The sequence below is a fragment of the Pelophylax lessonae genome (assembly GCF_965119305.1).
Source record: "Pelophylax lessonae genome assembly, chromosome: 2".
Classification (NCBI taxonomy): domain Eukaryota; kingdom Metazoa; phylum Chordata; class Amphibia; order Anura; family Ranidae; genus Pelophylax; species Pelophylax lessonae.
The window spans coordinates 98,029,289-98,052,128 of NC_138769.1; the positions used below are offsets into that span (position 1 = coordinate 98,029,289).

The following is a 22,840-nucleotide window of genomic DNA, read 5'->3' on the forward strand; positions in this document are numbered from 1 at the left end:
CACGTGTGGGTATATATATATATATATATATATATATATATATATATATATATATATATATATATATGTATATATATATATATATATATATGTGTATATATATATATATATATATATATATATATATATATATATATATATATATATATAAAAAGTACAGTAAAACTGCATGAAAGGGCACTGGGGGGCAAACTAATGTGATTTTTTTTTTTATTTTGCATTGTATCAGTGTGTTTAGTGTGTTTTACATTTGAATTTGCAGCCGGTTCCACCCCCCTGCGAACGTCACGTTGCAGGAGAGGGAAGCCGGGGCACGGAGAGGATAGGGAGGAAGATCCGCCGCTAGACACCGCCGGTATACATCGCTGGATCCCGGTGACAAGGTAGGTAACCCCGCTTTCAGGATCCAGCGATGCTTCTGGCGGTACCCCGAGTGTGGCTCGGGGTTACCGCTTTTGGCTCTGAAATGTAACCCCGAGCCACACTCAGGAATACCGCTAAGAAGGTTAAAGCAGGGTTAGGTTATAAAATAATATCCTAAGCGTTGACCATCACACGGAGCACTGTTCAATCCTACATCCGAAAATGGAAAGAGTATGGGACAACTGCAAACCTACCAAGACATGGCCGTCCACCTAAACTGACAGGTCGGGCAAGGAGAACATTAATCAGAGAAGCAGCCAAGAGGCCCATAGTAACTCTGGAGGAGCTGCAGAGATCCAAAGCTCAGGTGGGAGAATCCATCCACAGGACAACTATTAGTCTTGCAAATCTGGCTTTTATGGAAGAGTGAAAATAAGTAATTATTACTAAATAGAGGTTGCGCTCGACCAAATTACACTTGTGATAACCACAAAACTTGTGATAAAGTGCATATGTGAATAAATTATATGGTGCAATTATCAAAAGTGCAAATGCAAACAATTATAAGTGACTGTGCAATCGCTTGGCAGTACACACAAAGAATTGCAGGTGAGGATGTAAATTAAATAAATACTGTATATAAGAAATAATGAATATATTGCAACCAATTGACAGTCCGCAATGGATCCCAATGAATGAAAAACAAAATAAAATAGAATGTCCAATGTGAATAATTCTGAATAGATGATTGGTGATGATAACTTCAGCACTTAATAAACTTCAACACCTCCACCAAAATAACAAGATCACCCGGTGTGCACTCAAGGCTTACCAGATGGAGTGGACCCCTTAAATTACAGGGGGTCAATTCAAGCAGAGACAGGACAACAATGGCAATTTCAGCCGATAACCAGGATACAACGGCGCCTCCAATACACTTCAGGATATCCGCCTGTATATCTCCATATCGCTGGGAATGAGTTCTCATATACCGTGGCCTGACACGGAGCACTCTGCTAATCTCCAGCACTCTCATGTTCCACAACAAAACTCCTGAAGTGTATTGGAGGCGCCGTTGTATCCTGGTTATCGGCTGAAATTGCCATTGTTGTCCTGTTTCTGCTTGAATTGACCCCCTGTAACTTAAGGGGTCCACTCCATCTGGTAAGCCTTGAGTGCACACCGGGTGATCTTGTTATTTTGGTGGAGGTGTTGAAGTTTATTAAGTGCTGAAGTTATCATCACCAATCATCTATTCAGAATTATTCACATTGGACATTTTATTTTATTTTGTTTTTCATTCATTGGGATCCATTGCGGACTGTCAATTGGTTGCAATATATTCATTATTTCTTATATATTTATTTAATTTACATCCTCACCTGCAATTCTTTGTGTGTACTGCCAAGCGATTGCACAGTCACTTATAATTCTTTGCATTTGCACTTTTGATAATTGCACCATATAATTTATTCACATGTGCACTTTATCACAAATTTTGTGGTTATCACAAGTGTAATTTGGTTGAGCGCAACCTCTATTTAGTAATACTTACTTATTTTCATTTCTACGTATTTTCACGTTTTTGTTACGGCTCCTGATAAGGAATTTTTTTCCTACACTTTTTTCTACACTTTATACATTTACAATTTTTTCCCACATTCTACAAATTTTATATGAATTTTTATTTATTTATTAATTATTTAATATTTCTTTTGCGCGGGTTTTGTTGCTGATTAACACCATCATTTTCTTTTATGGAAGAGTGGCAACAAGAAAGCCATTGTTGAAAGAAAGTCATAAGAATTCACATATGCAGTTTGTGAGAAGCCATGTGGGGGACACAGCAAACATGTGGAAGAAGGTGCTCTGGTCAGATGAGACCCAAATTGAACTTTTTGGCCTAAAAGCAAAATGCTATGTGTGGCAGAAAACTAACACTACACATCACCCTGAACACACCATCCCCACTGTGAAACATGGTGGTGGCAGCATCATGTTGTAGGGATACTTTTCTTCAGCAGGGAAGCTGAATATAGTTGATGGGAAGGTGGATGGAGCCAAATCCAGGGAAATCTTAAAAGAAAACCTGTTAGAGCCTGCAAAAGATTGGAGACACTTGACGAAAATCGGATGAAATATCCTCCAATTTTTCTCAGCGTCCATTACCGTTTTTAGTCGACAGTGCATAAATGTTCACGAAATTTCTCGTCCGATTTTTCTTTTTTTTTGCACATTTGTTCCTAGACTTCCGGGTTGTCAGCAACTTCAGATCATGCGCGGTCTTTCGTATCCAATTTTTCACGGACGTACTGCATACACATTAAACGAAAATTGGTTGTCTGGGGACAGACGAAAAAAAATGTTGGTGTTTGTCCCTCCGTTTTTTTTCGTTGAAAATGTCGGCATCGGCTGCTGAAAGTTGTGTACACACTAGGCGAAAATCAGACGATTTCACATTGGGCGGGAATTTTCGGCAGATTTTCTGCTAGTGTGTACCCCACTTAAGGCGGAGGTTCACCTTCCAGCAGGACAACGATCCTAAACATACAGCCAGAGCTACAATGGAATGGTTTGGATCAAACATATTCATGTGTTAGAATGGCCCAGTCAAAGTTCAGACCTAAATCCAATTGAGAATCTGTGGCAAAACTTGAAATTTGCTGTTCACAGACGCTCTCCATCCAATCTGACAGAGCTTGAGCTATTTTGCAAAGAAGAATGGGCAAAATGTCACACTCATGATGTGCAAAGCTGGTAGAAACATCCCCAAAAAGACTTGCAGCTGTAATTGCAGCAAAAGGTGGTACTGCAAAGTATTGACTCGGGGAATGAATACAAATGCATGCCACACTTCTCAGATATTTATTTGTAAAAATTTTGGAAAACCATTCATCATATTCTTTCCACTTCACAATTATGTGCCACTTTTTGTTGGTCTATCACATAAAATCCCAATAAAATAAATTTACGTTTTTGGTTGTAACATGACAAAATGCAGAACATTTCCAGGGGTATGAATACTTTTTGAAGGCACTGTATATGCACTTAGCATGAAATAATATATGTGGTGTTAACTCAACTTTTATATTTTGTAGCTGCAGACTGTTCCTATTTTGGATGAATAGTTTTTTTTTACCCAAATTGCTCTTTATCCTTTGTGTCTGGTGTATAGTTTGGAATAAACTAATTTAACAGCAGCTAATCTAAAATCAGTATTTACATTGCTGTTCTTGCCTGTCAGTCACTGGGGCTCTGCAAAATGATACAGCCTACACAATCATTGGAAGGAAGGAAATGCCTTCAGATAAGTCACTGCTGTGTATTATTCCCTGAGATAAGTGACAAAGGGGGAGATTCATCAACCTAGACAGAAAGTGAGAAGTGGAGCAATGTTTTTTTAAAGGCCAAAGTTCTGCTGAGCCAACATAGGCCATGGTCTAGGGCAGTGATGGTGACCCTTGGAACCCCAGTTGTTTTGGAACTACATTTCCCATGATGCTCATGCACTCTGCAGTGTAGTTGAGCATCATAGGAAATGTAGTTCCAAAACATCTGGGGTGCCAAGGTTCGCCATCACTGATGTAGGTCAATAGGGCTGTCTGGGGTGGAACACAACTACTCACACATCATGGTCCTGACTGTCAGTAGTATTGAAATGTGTTTCCAAGGAAGGGTACTGTTAATGCTACCGCATACAACGACATTTTAGATGATTGGGTGCTTTCAATGGGTGCTTGTGGCCAAAGTTTGGGGAAGGCCCTTTCCTGTTCTAGAATGAATTTACCCCTGTGCCTAAACACCAGCTCTGTATGGTTTTATAGGTTTGGGGTGCAGGCACTAGAGTGACCTGCACAGAGTCCTGACCTTAACCCAGTTGGACAACTTTTAAATGTATTTGAGCCTGGTCTTCTCATCCAGTATCTGTACCTGACCTCACAAATGTTCTGAAGGATGAATGGGCACACATTTCCACATACAGTACATACTACAAAACCTTGTGAAAAGCCTTCAAGAGGAGTGGAGGCTATAATAGTGCAAAGAGTGGGCCATGGCCAGATTTTCACAACCTTTTGGCCATGCCGGAGCATGGCAAGACTTCCAGTGGTGGCACAAAGCCACCCACACATACTATAAAAATTCCCACCAGTGCAATCCTGCTGGGTCCTTATTTTAGCTGCCTCTGCACAGTTTATTGTGTGCTGATGTTGAAATAGTAAACTTTGTACTTTTACATAGCCCTCTCTGAGTCTGTACACTTAGAAATTGCTTGTAGTGTAGAATGATAGTTTCTTCTAATTTTCCTGTTGATGGTTCAACAAGTGTGGATCTAGACTGGCCAAACTGTCTTTAAGTCTCTTCTTTTCAAGCCTCAGCATGTGTCCTATGGGTCTGATGAGTGATCTTGTTATGAGAGATATCAGGGTTAACCAGTTATGGGCTCCCCAAGACAGTTGGCCAGGAGGGGAGCGAATATAAAACCCATCCTGGCTGTGTTGATGGAGGCGTATTTGCTCCCAGATCATAGCTCCTAGCTGTACAAATTTTGGAGGGACAGTCCCTCTTTAGGAAACAAATCCTTTTATACTTATTTTTTTTTGTCTTCCTTTTGGTCAGAGGTATAAGAGTGTAAAAATAAGTATACTTTCTAACTATCACAATGTGTTATATTGCACATCCAAGCTTTAAACTATTGTACATAAAGTAAAGGTAGGGTAAAAATGTAGTCTCTTATACATGTTTTTTTCATGATCAGTGTAACTGGGGTTGTGCAAGGGATGCGCTATTTGCCTATGTACACTGTGCTTATAGGATGGAAGGTATACATTTGGTTCATAAATTGTCGCCCCCCCCCCAACCCTCCCTTCTCCCTTGGTTGCAGCAACAGTTTTGTTATTTTAGGAGTTTTAAAGGCTTTGTAAACCTTCCTACATGCTCCTTGTGTTTTTCACCTGCATAAGATGTGCATTGATCATGCAGTTTCAGGTTGCCATTTGTTGCATTGTCAGAGATGTATAGTAACGAAGTAGAACTACTTAAGTACTGTACTTAAGTACCGAAATGCGGTATCTGTACTTTCCTAGAGTAGAATTTTTTTCTCCTACTTCTACTTTTACTTCACTACATTTTTTCGATGATTTCGATACTTCTACTCCGATATTTTTTTTTGTGCTGCATCGTTACTCGTTACTTTTCTCTGCCTTTCCCTTTTTCTTTATTGTTTGGTTTCCCTCCTTACTGCTCTCTCCTACTCTTTCAATTATCCTCCCTATTCTGCCTTCCCCCCTCCCCTCTCCTTTTCTATAGGAAGGCAAAGGTAAAGATACCCCCCTTTTTCATGGGTACCTGGTCTCTGGCCATTTGGGTAGCGTTGTTCTGCTCCAGGCTTCCGCTGGGCCGGCGTGGAGTGCTCCCACATGCGCCTCTCGGCGCTCTGACATGTGTGGCGGCCTTCGGCCACTCCGCTCCTCCCCTCCTTGTCTCCATTCGCTGACGTCTCAGCGCTGGGAGGCGGGGATTCCGGCGGCCGCGCAGTAGAGGCACGTGCGCATGCGCAGTGCGATCGAGGCACTGGCGGCCATCTTGGTTAAGGGAAACATGGGTCTCTGATGTAAGGGGGGGCTATGTGTGGGCTGTCTCTGATGTAAGGGGGCTCTGTGTGGGGGGGTCTCTGATGTAAGGGGGGTCTCTGATGCAAGGGGGGCTCTGTGTGGGAGGGCTCTGATGTAAGGGGAGCTCTGTGTGGAGGGGCTCTGATGTAGGGGGAGCTCTGTGGGGGGCTCTATGGGGGGGGGCTCTGATGTAAGGGGGGCTCTGTGGGGATGGTCTCTGATGTAAGGGGGCTCTGTGTTGGGGTCTCTGGATGTAAGGGGGGCTTTGTGTGAGGGGTCTCTAAAGTAAGGGGGCTTTGTGTGGGGGGTCTCTGATGTAAGGGGGGCTCTGTGTGGGGGCTCTCTGATGTAAAGGGGGCTTTGTGTGGGGGGTCTTTGATGTAAGGGGGCTCTGTGTGGGGGGTCTCTGATGTAAGGGGGCGCTGTGTGGGGGGTCTTTGATGTAAGGGGGCTCTGTGTGGGGGGTCTCTGGTGTAAGGGGGCTCTGTGTGGGGGTCTCTGATGTAAGGGGGCTCTGTGTGGGGGTCTCTGATGTGTGGGGGTCTCTGATGTAAGGGGGCTCTGTGTGGGGGGGTCTCTGATGTAAGGGGGACTCTGTGTGGGAGGGCTCTGATGTGGGGGGCTCTGATGTAAGGGGAGCTCTATGGGGGGTTCTATGGGGGGGCTCTGATGTAAGGGGGGCTCTGTGGGGATGGTCTCTGATGTAAGGGGGCTCTGTGTTGGGGTCTCTGATGTAAGGGGGGCTTTGTGTGAGGGTTCTCTAAAGTAAGGGGGCTTTGTGTGGGGATGGTCTCTGATGTAAGGGGGCTCTGTGTTGGGGTCTCTGATGTAAGGGGGGCTTTGTGTGGGGGGCTCTGATGTAAGGGGGCTCTGTGGGGGGGTCTCTGATGTAAAGGGGGCTCTGTATGGGGGTCTCTGATGTAAGGGGGCTCTGTGTGGGGGGTCTTTGATGTAAGGGGGGCTCTGTGTGGGGGGTCTGTGATGTAAAGGGGGCTCTTTGTGGGGGCTGGGGGGTCTCTGCTGTAAGAGTGCTCTGTGTGGGGGGTCTCTGATGTAAGTGGGGCCTCTGTGGGGGGTTTCTGTTGTAAGGGGGCTCCATTGGGGGGTTTCTGTTGTAAGAGGGGCTCCGTTGGGGGGTCTCTGATGTAAGGGGGGTCTCTAATGTAAGGGGTGCTAAGTTTGTAGTGATCATAAAAAAGAAAAGTCAAATGAAGTGCAAAAAAAGTGCAAGAAAAAATGTGCAGGGCGCTGGTGGGGGCGCCACAGGATCAGCTCGCACAGGGCGCTTGAACACCTAAGGCCGGCCCTGGTTGGGAGGTTCTCTTTCCCATTAACAGCAGATATGAAATTATATTCATCTTTTTTTGTCACATATATATATTTGAAGATTCACAATATTTTGAACTTTTTATTGACTTAGATTTCATACACTCTTCCTTTATTTCATTATTGGAATATATTGCTGTATGTCACATTGGTTTATATATGATTTTGCGCACCAATAAGCTGTGGAGAAAAAAAAAACAGGCAGGGAAGAGAAGGAGGGATGCTTTAAAAGGGGAAGGGAGGGACATACTTTATCTGTTTTTTGTTTACAAAAAGTTACAGCCTAAGGAATTGTGATTGTCCTTTAGGTTAATCATTTGAATAAATCATTTGAAATAATAAAAAACAATATGATGTTCAAACTTTTGACTTCTTTCTTTAATAACTAAATAACACAGTACTTCTACTTCTACTTTCAGTACTTGAGTAGAATTTTTTTTTCAAAACTACTGGTACTTTTTACTTTTAGTACTTAAGTAGCAATTTTTTTGAAAAAACTACTTGCAATACTTAAGTAAAAAAAATGTTGAATACTTTAGTACTTCCACTTAAGTAACTTTTTCTGCGAGCACTTCCACTTCTACTTAAGTCACTTTTTGATCGAGCACTTGTACTTTTACTCAAGTAGAAATTTCGAGTACTTTATACAAGTCTGTGCATTGTACACATAGCCTATAGCAGTGGTCTTCAACCCTGGCCCTCAGGGCCCACTAACAGGCCAGGTTTCCAAGATAACTGAAATACATCCCAGGTGATATCATTTGCTGCTCAGTAATTGCAGTACTCTAGTCTGCATCTCCCCAAGGTAATACTTAAAATCTGGCCTGTTAGTGGGCCCTGAGGACCGGAGTTGAGGACCACTGGCGTATAGTACAGTAAATTTTCACATCTCTGTGTCAGAAGTTTCTGTTTGTGTTCAAACATGAAGCATGTTGCACAGCACTGCACAGGTCTCAGAACCGCCATTTCCTGTGAGAAAACAATATATCCCACAATCTCCAGGTCTCACAGTCTAGCACTGGTGCAGGTGAGAGTGACACAGTAATTCGATCTGACACTAACACAAATAGGCAGAGTAATTAACAGGGGGTCACAATGCAGTCTTTATGGATTGGATTCTGTGTGGCCCAGAAAAAAAGTTGTCTGTCCCTCTAGGGACAAACTAGGTGAATGAATACATGGACAAAGGAGGATCAATAAGCCATAACACTAAAAACTGCAGCCGCAGCACGTAAGCAAGGTGAGCATTTCAAGATGAGGCAAACAAACAGCACAGGAAATATAACCATACTCACACCTAGTTAAAAAAATAAAAACATTTGAATGTGTGGAAAACCTTTAAACCGCCGACAAAAGGGATAATCGTTGTAAGCACCTCTGGCACTGGTTTAGTTTTGGAAAACCTGACAAAGTGTGCAGTGCTTAATAAACAAAACTAAATGAACAGGGAAAGTCTGTATAGCTCCAAAAAGTCACTTTTGAATTACACATACACAGATTTACATTCTGAATTCAATCCTCCTAAATGTAAATGATAGATGATCATGAAGCAATGAATTCTTCAGAAAAAAGAGTCCCATAGAAGTAAGCTGGTTAGATAGCACAGAAGCCTCCACCAATCACCCAAATGCGTGGCCGCTTACCAGATAGTGTAAATCCCCATAACAGAGATCCACACAAACTCCAATGATAATAAGCCCCGGGCGTAGTATTCAACAGCATAGGTCATGTCCCTTCTCATCAGACCAGCTTATCCTCCAGGTGTGTCCGAAATCCTCCTACGTTTCCACACTTCCCGAGGTCACCAGCATAAACACTTATAGGCTGGGGCAAATGCCACACTGGTTTAGTTTTCCCCAACTCCTGTCATTGTCAGTTTTGCACATTTAATATTTTTTTGCTGGAGTTGCTCATTGGGTTTATAATGCTTCTCTGTATATTCCTACACCCCCAATGTCTTACCTTGTGGAGCATTTTAGAATTATACCAAAACTAATATAACATTTCTGTCTGCCTTGATTTAATCAGTCTGCGATTGTTGTGTCTTTTCTAGGTTATCTGACAAGGCTGTTACAGAATCACACCGTGTCTGCTTGTGACGGGGAACACCTGACCCTGCAGTGTCCCCGACATTCCACCATCAGCGTCCAGTCTGCGTTTTATGGGCATCACCTGAACGGTTCACCAAAGTGTGCCTCACTGTCACTGGAGACCATGCCCAATCCTCATCAGCCCTGCCTTGCCTCAACCGCACTACAAGTAGGTATTCCACTTCTTGCAAGCTATTTCTCCTCCTCCTAGTTAGTTGTAGTGATAATAGAGGCATGCCGGTAGGAAAAATGACCATATGGTCTGTGTATAGTGGGGGCTTTATGCTGTAAGTTTCTTTGGGGGCAAGAACTGATATGAATGGTTCTATGTTCTCTAAGTGATCCTTTCAGGTGCTGGGCAGTGTGCTAAACAATAATGCTGGTAATGTAATGGCTTTGAGTGCCTACATTCATCTACTTTTATCTTATTTATCTACTCTCTAGGGCCTTTTGTTATAAGAGCAGGCAGTTGTGTGTGTATAAATTGTAGCTGGTGCTATTGAGCTCTGTAAACAACACTTTCTTTCAGCAAAGAAGTCAAGATTAGCATGGTAAACATATAAAAAGGAGCTTTAATCTCGCAAATAACTGCGCTAAATAAACCAATAAAAGCTGAAACTTCAAAGTGAGATATACACTATGCAAACATAAGCAAACACATAAGTTGCGTTAACAGTGAAATCCAAACAATTGACAAAAGCGACAAAAATTACATAGATAGTGATAAAAATTTAAAACAACCATTGAAAGTGCAGATAAAATGAAAAAGTTCATATGTTAAAATAATTTGAAAAAATGGATAGATAAAATTAAATCTTAAAAGTCCAAATACAGTGAAAAAATTGTTTTATGAAACATTGTTCAGAATCCAACCAATAATGGAATAAGTTGATAAAGTCAACGAATGAACTTCCACCAACAAAACACGTGTCCGCCACCACAAGAAAAACCTTCTTACCAGAAAGAAGGGACCCCCAAATGGTCAACAACACTGGGGATAAGATAATGATTTGGTAACAGGCGGACCTCTCCTTCGCAACCCTCCAGATGGTACACGGCTTAGGACTGGATAATGATCTCTTTAATGTGTCCTCTGCATCCCCATCACAGCTGAGTTCTCCTGCTGTTACTGGCTGACCATGGATACCCCGATAACACTTCTCTAAGGTGGACTCAGAATTCATGAGGATGCCATCAGACATGTGCAAGAGGCCTCACCATCCTCACACCGGGGTGCCACAAGACGCAGGCCACCGACAAGAGTGCCAAGGACTGATATGCTGCGATTGCGAGAACCCCTGCAGTTGGTACAGAATTCCAGTTTAAGGATACAGATAGAAGAATTCTGTGTCCACCTTAGAGAAAAGTCATCGGGGTATCCATGGTCAGCCAGTAACAGCAGGAGAACTCAGCTGTGATGGGATGCAAAGGACATATTAAAATGATCATTATCCAGTCCTAAGCTGTGTACCATCTGGAGGGTTGCGGAGGAGAGGTCCGTCTGTTACCATATCATTATCTTATCTCCAGTGTTGTTGACCCTTTGGGGTCCCCACTTTCTGGTAAGAAGGTTTTTCTTGTGGTGGCGGACACAAGTTTTGGTGGTGGAAGTTCACTCGTTAATTTTATCAACTTATTCCATTTTTGGTTGGATTCCAAACAATGTTTCACAACACAATTTTTTCACTGTATTTGGACTTTTAAAATTTATTTTTATCTATCCAGTTTTTCCAAATTATTTTTCACATATGAAATTTTTCATTTTATCTGCACTTTCAATAGTTATTTTACATTTTTATCACTATCTATGTAATTTTTGTCACTTTTGTAAATTTTTTGGATTTCACTGTTAGCGCAACTTATGTTTTTGCTTTTGCATATAAAAAGGAGCACCTGCTTGCTGGGAATTTAATAAGAATTATTTAAAATTTTTTTGTCTATACAAGAACTTTCTAGGGCAGAGGTCTCAAACTAGCGGCCCCACAGCTGTTGTGGAACTACAAGTCCCACCATGCCTCTGCCTATGAGGAACATGCTTGTAGCTTTCAGCCTTGCAATGCCTCATAGAAATTGTAGTTCTGCAACAGCTGGAGGGCCACCAGTTTGAGACCCGTGCTCTAGGGCCTTTTATCAGAGCAGGCAGTCCTGTATGTATAAATTGTAGGTGGAGCTATTGAGCTCTGTAAACAACACTTTTTTTTCAGTAAAGAAGTCAAGATTAGCCTGGTAAATATGTGAAAGGAGCTGGCTGGAAATTGAATATGATATATTAATATGTAAGCTCACTAAACAAAAATCTAGAGACAAAGTAGGGGTTTCAAGGCTAATTTGGGAGAAGAAAGACCAGAGAACCAACCATTAAAATAAAATCATTTATTGATATATTTTAAAAGAAGGTTATATACAATGAGGAATGTATAATGAGACACATATGACATCCCTCATATATTGGACAAATGTTAAAAACAACAGCACAGAAATATATCCCTGTTAAGGGAACAATACATGCTTCAAGCTGATGTTGATGCAAGAAGTCTTTGATGATATTCGATTTGTGGGTCCCGATGATCCAACGCATTTCGCATCAGGCTTCGTCAGGGCCAGAGAGACCGAGCAATACAGATATTTCTTGCTGTATATGGAGGTTTAGATGACAGGTAGGGAGAATCGCAGTCCCTATGATCAGGTGTACAAACATAGATGTCGAGCTTTGTCTATAATGCTCTCCTAAATGGGTAATATGGAACCCCCGTCTTGTGGTGACAGTCATACAATCCTGTCCTCTGTAGGGATTTATTTCCTCTTCCTGGTTCACAGAGCCAGGGGGGAACGTGATAACCGGGCTCTTGTGTTATAGTTTGTTTGCTGCCCTAGGGACGTATTCGTCCAACTCACAAGTAGAGTCCGCCTTATTAAGAAATAGGGAGCATGCCAAACGGTGCCGGATTATATACTTCCAAATAGTCCACAATAGATACATAGAGGCAGACTATAGAATGGTTTGGATTACATACCATCCAGAGTCATGATATCCATTCATGACCCTATAGGTAGCCTTAGTACCAGTGTTTCTCCGTATGTGCCTGCCTGGCACATACCATATACCAGGAAGAGGAAATAATCCCTACAGAGGACAGGATTGTATGACTGTCACCGCAAACGGATTGGATGATTTGCGGACATAATGTAAGTGAATGGCACTGCGGGTGTCAGCGGAATACCACCCGCTGACACCCGATTTTCCTCCTGTCAGTTCTGTTCCGTTTTTACAAATGGAACAGAACCCATTTTTTCTTCCGTGTAAAACACGGAAAGGAAGGAAAATCGGATGTCAGCGGTGTCATCCGCTGACATCCGCAGTGCCATAGACATACATTATGTCCGCATATCATCCGCAAACGGATGGGATGATATGCGGGCACACGGAGCGGATGACAGAAATGTCATCCGCTCCGTGGTAGAAAAAAAAAAAAAAGTCCCGCAGCGGACCTTTCACACGGAGCGGCCGTGTGAAAGGAGCCTTATGATAACACTCTCTTACCATATCTTGTGTTGTCAGCAATGACTGTTTGTAATTGCCTTATTTTCATCAATAAAAAATGTTTGAAGGGAAAAAAAAAAAAAGTACTCCTACTTGAAATGCGTCTGGTGAGGTTATATGTAGATCTGGATGTATCTAAAGATGATCTTCTTCTGTCTGGTGAGGTCTCCTGTGGCATTGGAGGTGGCTCGCTTGTTGTATTATGTGAATCTCCTTCCTTTTCATCACTGCGATTTTTTATCCTATGTATAAATTGATTAATAATTAGTTGGATGGTACAAACATCAATAATAAATAAAATGTGGGAGGTAACTGGAAAAAACAAACAAAAAAAAAGGTGCTTTAGAGCCGGTTCACACTGCCGCGACCATAAGTCACCCCATGTCGGAGCAACTTTTTACTGCGATTTTACCGCGACTTCAGCGCGACTTGTGAATTATTTTGCGCGACTTATATGACAGACGACTTTGTATTTGGCCAATCAGAATATGATGTGTTGTGACCTAATTCCCCTTTTCTGTTTTTTTTTTACTCATTTGCTCATTGCCCACCAGTGCCACGTATCAGTGTCCACCAGTGCCACTGCCCACCAGTGCCACGTTTGTGTCCACCAGTGCCACTGCCCACCAGTGCCACGTATCAGTGTCCACCAGTGCCACTGCCCACCAGTGCCACGTATCAGTGTCCACCAGTGTCACTGCCCACCAGTGCCACGTATCAGTGTCCACCAGTGCCACTGCCCACCAGTGCCACGTATCAGTGTCCACCAGTGCCACTGCCCACCAGTGTCACTGCCCACCAGTGCCACGAATCAGTGTCCACCAGTGCCACATATCAGTGCCACGAATCAGTGTCCACCAGTGCCACTTATCAGTGCCACGTATCAGTGCCTCGAATCAGTGTCCACCAGTGCCACGTATCAGTGCCACGTATCATTGCCAGGAATCAGTGTCCACCAGTGCCACGTATCAGTGCCACGAATCAGTGTCCACCAGTGCCACGTATCAGTGCCACGTATCAGTGCCACAAATCAGTGTCCACCAGTGCCACATATCAGTGCCACGTATCAGTGCCACGAATCAGTGTCCACCAGTGCCACGTATCAGTGCCACGAATCAGTGTCCACCAGTGCCACGAATCAGTGCCACGAATCAGTGTCCACCAGTGCCACTTATCTGTGTCCACCAGGCCACTCACACAGACCAAGCAGAGATAATGGAATATATATACCATTACATATATATATATATATATATATATATATATATATATATACCATATAGGCATGGCTGCAATGTGGGGAATGCCTGGCTAATCTCTTTCTTCTTCCTGGAAAGTCTGATAACAAGTCGCTTCAAATAAGATAAGGATCCGACTTGGAGGCTTTCCCATTGAAGTCTATTGACACAAGTCGGATACAAGTCGTCTCAAAGTAGTACAGGACCCTTTTCTGAAGTCGGAGCGACTTCAGTAGTGCCAATTAAGACGGCTCTCATTCATTTACATTGCATTTGTTATGAAAAGCGACTTGGGGCGACTTGAGGGCACACAAGTCGCCTGACAAGTCGTGCTAGTGTGAATGGAGTCTTAGTTATGTTTAAAAGTATTCCCAAACTTCATTTATTGCACTACTTTAAAACAACTAAAAATCGTTTTTCACATCTTATTAGAAATTAGAAAGTCATAATTGGTTCAAATACTTTTATCAAAGTATTAAAAAACTTGACGTACGAAATATTAATATGTAATATTTTACATTTTCTAGTCTAAAAAAGAACACAGATTTAAAATTCGTTTTGTTTTTTTCTTTACAGAACAGTTAATTGAGAACAGGCACATAAAAGTGCAGTTTCTGATGGCTTTCTATTTGTCTCCTTCCCTGCATGGGGTGCTATTGTGTGAAAAGGAAATGATTTCATATATAGATTCGGATAATACTGATGGGGATAAGTAAGTGCACAGATAAGATTTAAACAGGAAAGTTTCATGGGACTGAGTTTTCCTTTGCATACAATAATATAATACAGAATAGAAGATAAGATTGTCTGATTGCACATGATCAGCATCTGGATGTAAATGTGAGTGTGATGACCTATTGTCTGTACATAGATCTGCTATGTTACACTGGAAATGCATACATTGTTGCTGGGTGTGATCTGCTCTCATGCTTGTGAAACTCTCATTGTTTTAGAAAGTCCTGGATGAATGCCAGAACCTGAGGTCCTGCCAGCTGCCTGTGAACAGTCGTGTATTTGGGCTCGATCCATGTCCGGGTACTACCAAATATCTTCTGGTGTCTTACAAGTGCAAACCTAGTAAGTGCACTAAAGCTAGCGTTTAATCTGCTATATTTTGCCTTCTCTGGTTTCTCCTTTTCCCCCCCCCCCTCATCAACATGTTTTTAAACAAAACTTTTTTTCGTTTTCATTACATAGGGCTTTTTAAACCCAGTTATGTCATCACAGTGTCTCTGTAATTCTCTATGCAATGCAGGCAGATTATGGCTGGTGGGAGGGGCTGGCGGTACATAACGTTCTGAAGACATCATAGCACCCTGCTCAGTACTCTTCTCAAGAGCACTCCACACTGATGCAAGCAGTAGGTGGCTCTTGGGAGGAGTTATGAAAATCTCAGAATGCCTTGATGAGTGGATGTCAATGTGGAGGAGTGGGCGTTCCTAGGAAGCATGCATTTACATGCAAACTGCTTAAGGTAACACTCACATGTAATGCTGAGCCTCCATGAGTGACAGAAAAGGCTTGGTGATGCTGGATGTCCTCCAGCCAGGAAAAAGGGGGACTCTACCTGACTTGCTGCAGCTTCTAATGCACAGTGTGAGAAGCTCACAGTGTGCAGTGAAAACAGAATAAGCAATTTCAGTTGAGGGGAGGAACCTGTACAGATGTCCACGGCTGAAAGGAAGGCTGGAGTTCAGCTGTAATAACATGGTTGTATATGGGATTGTGAAATGGCACATGTGGGCTTACATAAAGGGCAGCTTTACTTTTATTTAAGTTGTCCTTTACAGTTACCCATCATCGCCCCTTAGTTAAGCCCACATACTCACATACCTCAAACTGTGCTTAGCTGCACAGCTTTGGAAAAAAAAAGGTTCCATCTGCACCTATTGCACATGATAACCAACCACCCCAACAAAGTGCAGTGCTCTCCTAGACTCAGCGTCATTACGTCTCCGCTCACCTCACGCGTTGCGCCCAGTGGGCTTTCTCAAAGGTTCAGTCTGAGCCCGAGGCTAGGTAAAGCTGTGTATGCCGAGGATTGTATTGTGAAATGCCTGTTTTTTTACTTCTGAAATGTGATTGGAATTTTCTATGGAAATAAATACTTTTTTTTAGCGTTCTTTCTTCTTGCCTCCTATATGATTGACGCCACGCTGAGAGCTGCTGAGAGCCACGGATTTGGAGTGTACAGCCAGTGGGAGCGGCACCACTTATAACGCTGCAAAGCACATATGGACCTCCTTTATTAGTGAGGTCCATTCAAGTAGCTGAGAAGACACCCATAGGTGGGGTGAGAAGACACCCATAGGTGGGGTGAGAAGACACCCATAGGTGAGGTGAGAAGACACCCATAGGTGAGGTGAGAAGACACCCATAGGTGGGGTGAGAAAACACCCATAGGTGGGGTGAGAAGACACCCATAGGTGAGGTTGAGAAGACACCCATAGGTGAGGTGAGAAGACACCCATAGGTGAGGTGAGAAGACACCCATAGGTGGGGTGAGAAGACACCCATAGGTGGGGTGAGAAGACACCCATAGGTGGGGTGAGAAGACACCCATAGGTGAGGTGAGAAGACACCCATAGGTGAGGTGAGAAGACACCCATAGGTGGGGTGAGAAAACACCCATAGGTGGGGTGAGAAGACACCCATAGGTGAAGTTAGAAGACACCCATAAGTGGGGTGAGAAGACACCTATAGGTGGGGTGAGAAGACACCCATAGGTGGGGTGAGAAGACACCAATAGGTGAGGTGAGAAGACACCCATAGGTGGTGTGAGAAAACACCCATAGGTGGGGTGAGAAGACACCCATAGGTGAAGTTAGAAGACACCCATAGGTGAAGTTAGAAGACACCCATAGGTGGGGTGAGAAGACACCTATAGGTGAGGTGAGAAGACACCCATAGGTGGGGTGAGAAGACACCCATAAGTGGGGTGAGAAGACACCCATAGGTGAGGTGAGAAGACACCCATAGGTGGGGTGAGAAGACACCCATAGGTGGGGTGAGAAGACACCCATAGGTGGAGTGAAGGGCACTGTGGTGATCAGAGGCAATTACTGAAGAGCTGTTGGTGTATAGAACTGCACTTTTTTCACAGACATTGAATCATTTATTGATGGACTCACTTAAATTTATTATATATATAGATGATTTTCACACTGTGTTCAGATATTTATTTATGCACTATAATTTGAATGCAGTTTATTGAAGAAGAGAGCTGCACTTTGTTGTGACTATATTCATTAATATTGAGAGACGTAATGGAATAAAAAATATTTCCCGGTATTAGGCGAGAAGCTATTATAGTAGAATTCCTCCAACCCGCTTTGTCGCCTAGAAGAAAAGCGATATTGTTGTGATATTCAGTTCAGCAATTGACTCGGAAGGATAAATCTTACTTTTGTTAAGTTGTGGGGCTGTAATTATACAAATCTTGTTAAGCTTCCGTTTTCAGTTATTTGTTGCTAATTAATTTGTTATTCACATGTTCACAATTCATATCATATTCATATTTAGTACTCTATCTTACATTATGTGCCCCTGTGTTTGTGTTATATAAAAAAGCTGATGATCTGTACCTGTATCAGAGCGTCTCCCGGCGCTCACGTGACTCCTCAGTTTTCTCCTCTCTCCGGCTGACAGCTATAGTGGGAGGGGCTGAGCACTCCCACTGACGTCAGCCAGAGAGGAGAGAGCTGAGGAGTCACGTGAGCACCAGGAGACGCTCTGATACAGGTACAGATCAGCAGCTTTTTTATATAACACAGACACAGGGGCACATGATGTTATGCTACAGAGGGGTTGGGATGTTTTTCTTGTAGTTATAATAGCAGCAGGAGGGGAGGGGGGAGAGGAGGGATGAGAGAACAGAAGGACAGAAGGAGAGCTGGGGATGACGGAGGCATCTAAACTGACCACGGTGTCAGGGCTCAGCAGCCATGATAAACGTGGTCAGTTTACAGGGGGGGAGGGTATAGCCAGGCAGGATCAGCTAGGTATTTCAGGTGATAGAAGGAGCCAAATTACACAGCACTGTGCTGTTATTAATGCTTTACGGGAACAGCATCTGTTTTTTTGTTTTTGTTTAGGGTAACAAACACTTTAAAGCCTTTTACTCTGGGCTCTGTGCTCCTCAGCAGGGACCAACAGTGTAGAGAACACCCTCAGGTAGCCATATTGCATTGAATTTTACAGAAAATGACATAGCTGCAGATAAAAAAAGGAAAGGTGATTTTTAATAACATTAAGGTCCGGTTCACACTTATGCGATGCGGGAAGGCTGCGAATCCGCAGCCTGTTCCCGCATCGCACACGCACCCCCGGCAGTTCGCACTGCCATATGCGATATGCTGGGGGTGTCAATGTAATCTTAACGACACCCCCAGTTTGATCGCATATCGCAGTGCGATCGTGGAGTTCGCACAGGATCGGATCGCACAAGTGTGAACCGCTGTGCGATCCGATCCTAATGCGGCTTCCAAAAAGGGTCCTGTGCGTGTTTGCTGCGGGTGCGGTGTGAATTTAGCCATACAAAGTGTATGGCTAAACTCGCACCGCACAGCCGATCGCATGTAATGAAGGAGCAGTGCGCTCCGACATTACATGAGAACCCCGCACTCGCATAAGTGTGAACCGGGGCTAAAGCAGTATTAAACCCAAAAACAAACATTTATTATATTGCAGCTTACCGATTCTTAGATGTGGTGGCTGCATTAGCTTTCAAATGGTGAGGAGGCGATATAACACCTCCTTACCCCCTGTCAAATACCCTCTGAAAAGTGATCTGAACATGGATCAGTCTTCAGAGGGCACCTCACTCCACGGTGATTGTGAAACAGCCCTTAGATTTTATAACCACTTAGGATGTTTGGAGGTTTCCTTCTAGAAGGACACTTCTGGGGCAATAGACGGCACACGTGTGTTACGGACCTTCTGCCTGTCCCAGTTAATGCCGGATCACACGGAGAGAAGGAAGAGTAATGACAGAAGTGGAGCAGACAATAATTAAAGATCATTAAATGTAACTTTTCCCCTTTGAGAGGCCATTCGTGGCCGGCCAGCGCCCGGTTATGTCATGCTCCCAGCAGATACCCGCTCTCTGCCCTGTGTGGGTACAACTATACTCAAGATGTTTTCAGGAGTATTGTGCTGATTACACTACATGAAAAAGGACTTTGTCTTCCGCCTGAATGGAGAGAATAATCCTATTAAACAAGTGTGTACTCTCTGCCAGTGCTGAAAAGGCTTATTTTACAACAGTAGAAAGAGATTTTCTTCTTTTTTTTTCAAAACTGTCCCTGGCACCTGACCAAGGACTTGTTTCCCTGCATCTGATCCAAGAGGGAAGACTATAGCGATTCATGTACCACCTGTACACGCCGCTCGGATTCTACAAGCTGCAGGCTTAAAGGAAACCTGTCAGCCACGTTAAACTTTAAAATGAAAAGTTCAGAAAGGAGATGCTACAACATACAGTAATTGCCGTTACCTTTTTGTAGGCACAAGCCCTCCTCTATGCCCTGTTTCAAGCAAGGGGAGGGAAAGTGGGACTTTAAATGAGACTCCTGACCATAAGAGTCTCCATCCCTAATTTGATTAACACAAGATAAAAGCAATGTGGGACTTTAAATGAGGTGTGTCCAGCTGGAAAATTAAATTATAAATGTATGGTAGAATAAACCAGATAGGTAGAGATATAGTAAATCATTTATTAAAAAGTCTATGGACCAAATATAGGTAGAGCCACAGTATTCACTATACAAATGTATCCCATGGTAGTGGGAATTACATAAATGAAATACATATGGGTATAAATCAGGGGTAATGAATTAAAATTCAAGGAGGTCCGGTCGCTAAAATTTTCTTTGGGCCGGGGTCCGAATCTGAAGTCTGTGCTATGACTCAGAAAGATGGGCAAAACAAAACCTGTCCATCAGCGTTGCTCTTAACATAAAATATGCCCATTTGAGTGCCCCTTAACATAAAATGTGTCCATCAGCGTGACCCTTAACATAAAATAAGGGGCACGCTTGATGGGCACATTTTATGTTAGGGGGCACTTTGATGGGCACATTTTATGTTAGGGGGCACTCTGATGGGCACATTTTGTTAGGGGGCACGCTGATGGGCAAAACAAAACGTGTCAATCAGCGTTGCTCTTAACATAAAATATGCCCATTAGAGTGCCCCTTAACATAAAATGTGTAAAATGTGCCCATCAGAGTGCCCCCTAACACAAAATGTGCCCATCAGCGTGACCCTTAGCATAAAAAGTGCCCATCAGCGTGCCCCCTAACATAAAATGTGCCCATCAGAGTGCCCCCTAACATAAAATGTTCCCATCAGAGTTCCCCCTAACATAAAATGTGCCCATCAGAGTGACCCCCTTAGCATAAAATTTGCCCATCAACGTAATAAAATAAGGGGAACACTGATGTATGTTAGGAGGCACTCTGATGGGTACATTTTATGTTAGGGGTCATTCTGATGGGCACATTTTATGTTAAGGGGCACGTTGATGGGCAAAACAAAAACGTGTCCATCAGCGTTGCTCTTAACATAAAATATGCCCATTAGAGTGCCCCTTAACATAAAATATGCCCATTAGAGTTCCCCTTAACATAAAATTTGCCCATCAGCATGACCCTTAAAAACATAAAATAAGGCACAAGCTGATGGGCACATTTTATGTTAGGGGGCACTCTAATGGGCATATTTTATTTTATGGGGCACTCTAATGGGCCCAAATGGGCCCATCTGTGTGCCCCTTAACAAAATATGCCCATCAGTCTGCATTTTATAAAAATAAACAACCCCCTAAAAAAATGTGCCCCACATACCTTTGGGAGCAGAAAATGTCAGAGCCAGGAGCCGCGAACATCAGGGGGTGGGGCGGGGCGTGCATGTGATGTCACGCCCCAGCTCGCAGCTAGGCTGAGTGTGAGTCAGGCAGTGCGTCTAGCGCCCAGGGTGAAGACGCCAAACTGCGCCCCCCAAGATGTAGGTGCATAATGCGTAGTGCCAGGAAAGGGTCACCCATCAAAGATGGCAAACTGCGCCCTCAATTCCCACCCCCCCCCCCCCATGTGTACAGTTCACACCTCAGTCTCAGAGTGGCACCCACTGGGAATGAAGGCGGCTGCTATGTCTTTCCCTCTCCGGTCATGCGATATGTCTTTAACCCACTGTCGCCTGAAAATGGGTCACAGGAGTGCGTGACTAAATGCACTCCTGTGAACCCCAGGAGAAGTATAGCTGAAATAGCTTTGGCTAACCTTCTCCTTTAAAGAGGAGCAATGGGGGGGGGGTAAAAATGATGCTCAGCTGCATGTTTTACTGCCCCCAACCACACGTGTAAACGAGCCCTAATAGTTGGCTACAGGAAACATGGTGCTTAGTGGAAAACAGCAGTACATAATGACACTGTACCTGTACTGCTCTGTGTTTTCTGGGTTTAGGCAAGGCATCTTCAGTCAGCTTCTGTCCCCTCTGGCCAGCCCATCCACCACCTGTAAGGATTCAGCATTTTTAGATATGCACGAGTCTAGCCCCGGCATTTTCTGCATCTTCTGTCTGCTTTTGTCCCCGCCTCCCGGCCCGCCCACCTCCTATCAGACCTGAAGAACAAAGGCTAGAAAAGTGTCACAGGTGCTGGGTGGGCGGGCCAGCTAGTGAGTGGGCGGGTCAGCCAGCGGGGATAGAAGCCGAGGGAAATGCCTGGACAAGACACGGGCAATTCAATACTAAAGCCTTACAGGAGGTGGGCAGGCCGGGAGGCGGGCACAGACGCTGACAGAAGATGTGGAAAATTCCGGGGCTAGACTCGTATGGGCGCGCCGGCCGGCGGAGACACAGGTGGAATGATTTAATCCTGTCACAGTGTCACTGGGATAAAAGAAGAATTGACGCTCCCAACCCGCCCCCCCCTCAACACGGGCGACAGGCAGGGAGATGAAGAATGCAGCAGGGGGCGGGGCGTACACACGGAATGTCACTGGTTGCTGGGACACCCGCGGTCCCAGCAAACCAATGACTATTTACAGTGGCGGCCTGACGGGTCCGGGCGGAAGCATCGTGCGGCCCGCTCCTGGACCGCGGGCCGCCATTTAATGACGGCTGGTATAAATGATCTAAAGACAATAATAATGGTATTCAGATAATACAATTACATTTGATACATTCTGGTATATGGTAGAGCACGTAAAAAGGGTCAAGAAATAAAGATACATAATTGGCATTTGTAATAGATGGATTGCCTGTATATAACTCAACGCGTTTCGTGAACACAATTCACTTCGTCAGGAGTAGGCAGTAAGAGTAAGTACAGTTCAAAAATCTGAAAAAAGAAATGCATAAGGTAAATAACAATATATGTCCCGTAAGCCAGTAAACCTGAGGCACCTGACAATGATGTAACTTACAGTGCGATATCAGTTTAGGTTTTAAAGGGGTAGCCAGATTGCTTGGGAATATGTCCAACCCGGGAGCTGAGGGAGCGAAACCCACGTGCATCGAGCAGGTGTATATAGTGTAGAGTAAAGAAGGCGGCTCTCAAACATGGGGGGATCTCAGAAATTAACCATAGTAATTGGGTATGTCTGTAAGAATATGAACGCTAAATGGGTAAGTATCATAGGCATAATATACATAGTAATATAGGGGATA

General features: G+C 43.7%; 1 protein-coding gene across 3 annotated transcripts in view; it reads left to right on the forward strand.

Annotated features, from left to right (window-relative positions):
* EVA1C (eva-1 homolog C) overlaps positions 1–22,840 on the forward strand; it is a 127,272-nt gene that overhangs the window by 77,239 nt on the left and 27,193 nt on the right. For all 3 annotated transcript variants that reach the window (XM_082246097.1, XM_082246096.1, XM_082246098.1), the window contains exons 2-3: positions 9,355–9,560; positions 15,124–15,247. In XM_082246097.1, the coding sequence (XP_082102223.1) occupies positions 9,355–9,560; positions 15,124–15,247 (330 nt within the window). The remainder of the gene's footprint in view (positions 1–9,354; positions 9,561–15,123; positions 15,248–22,840) is intronic.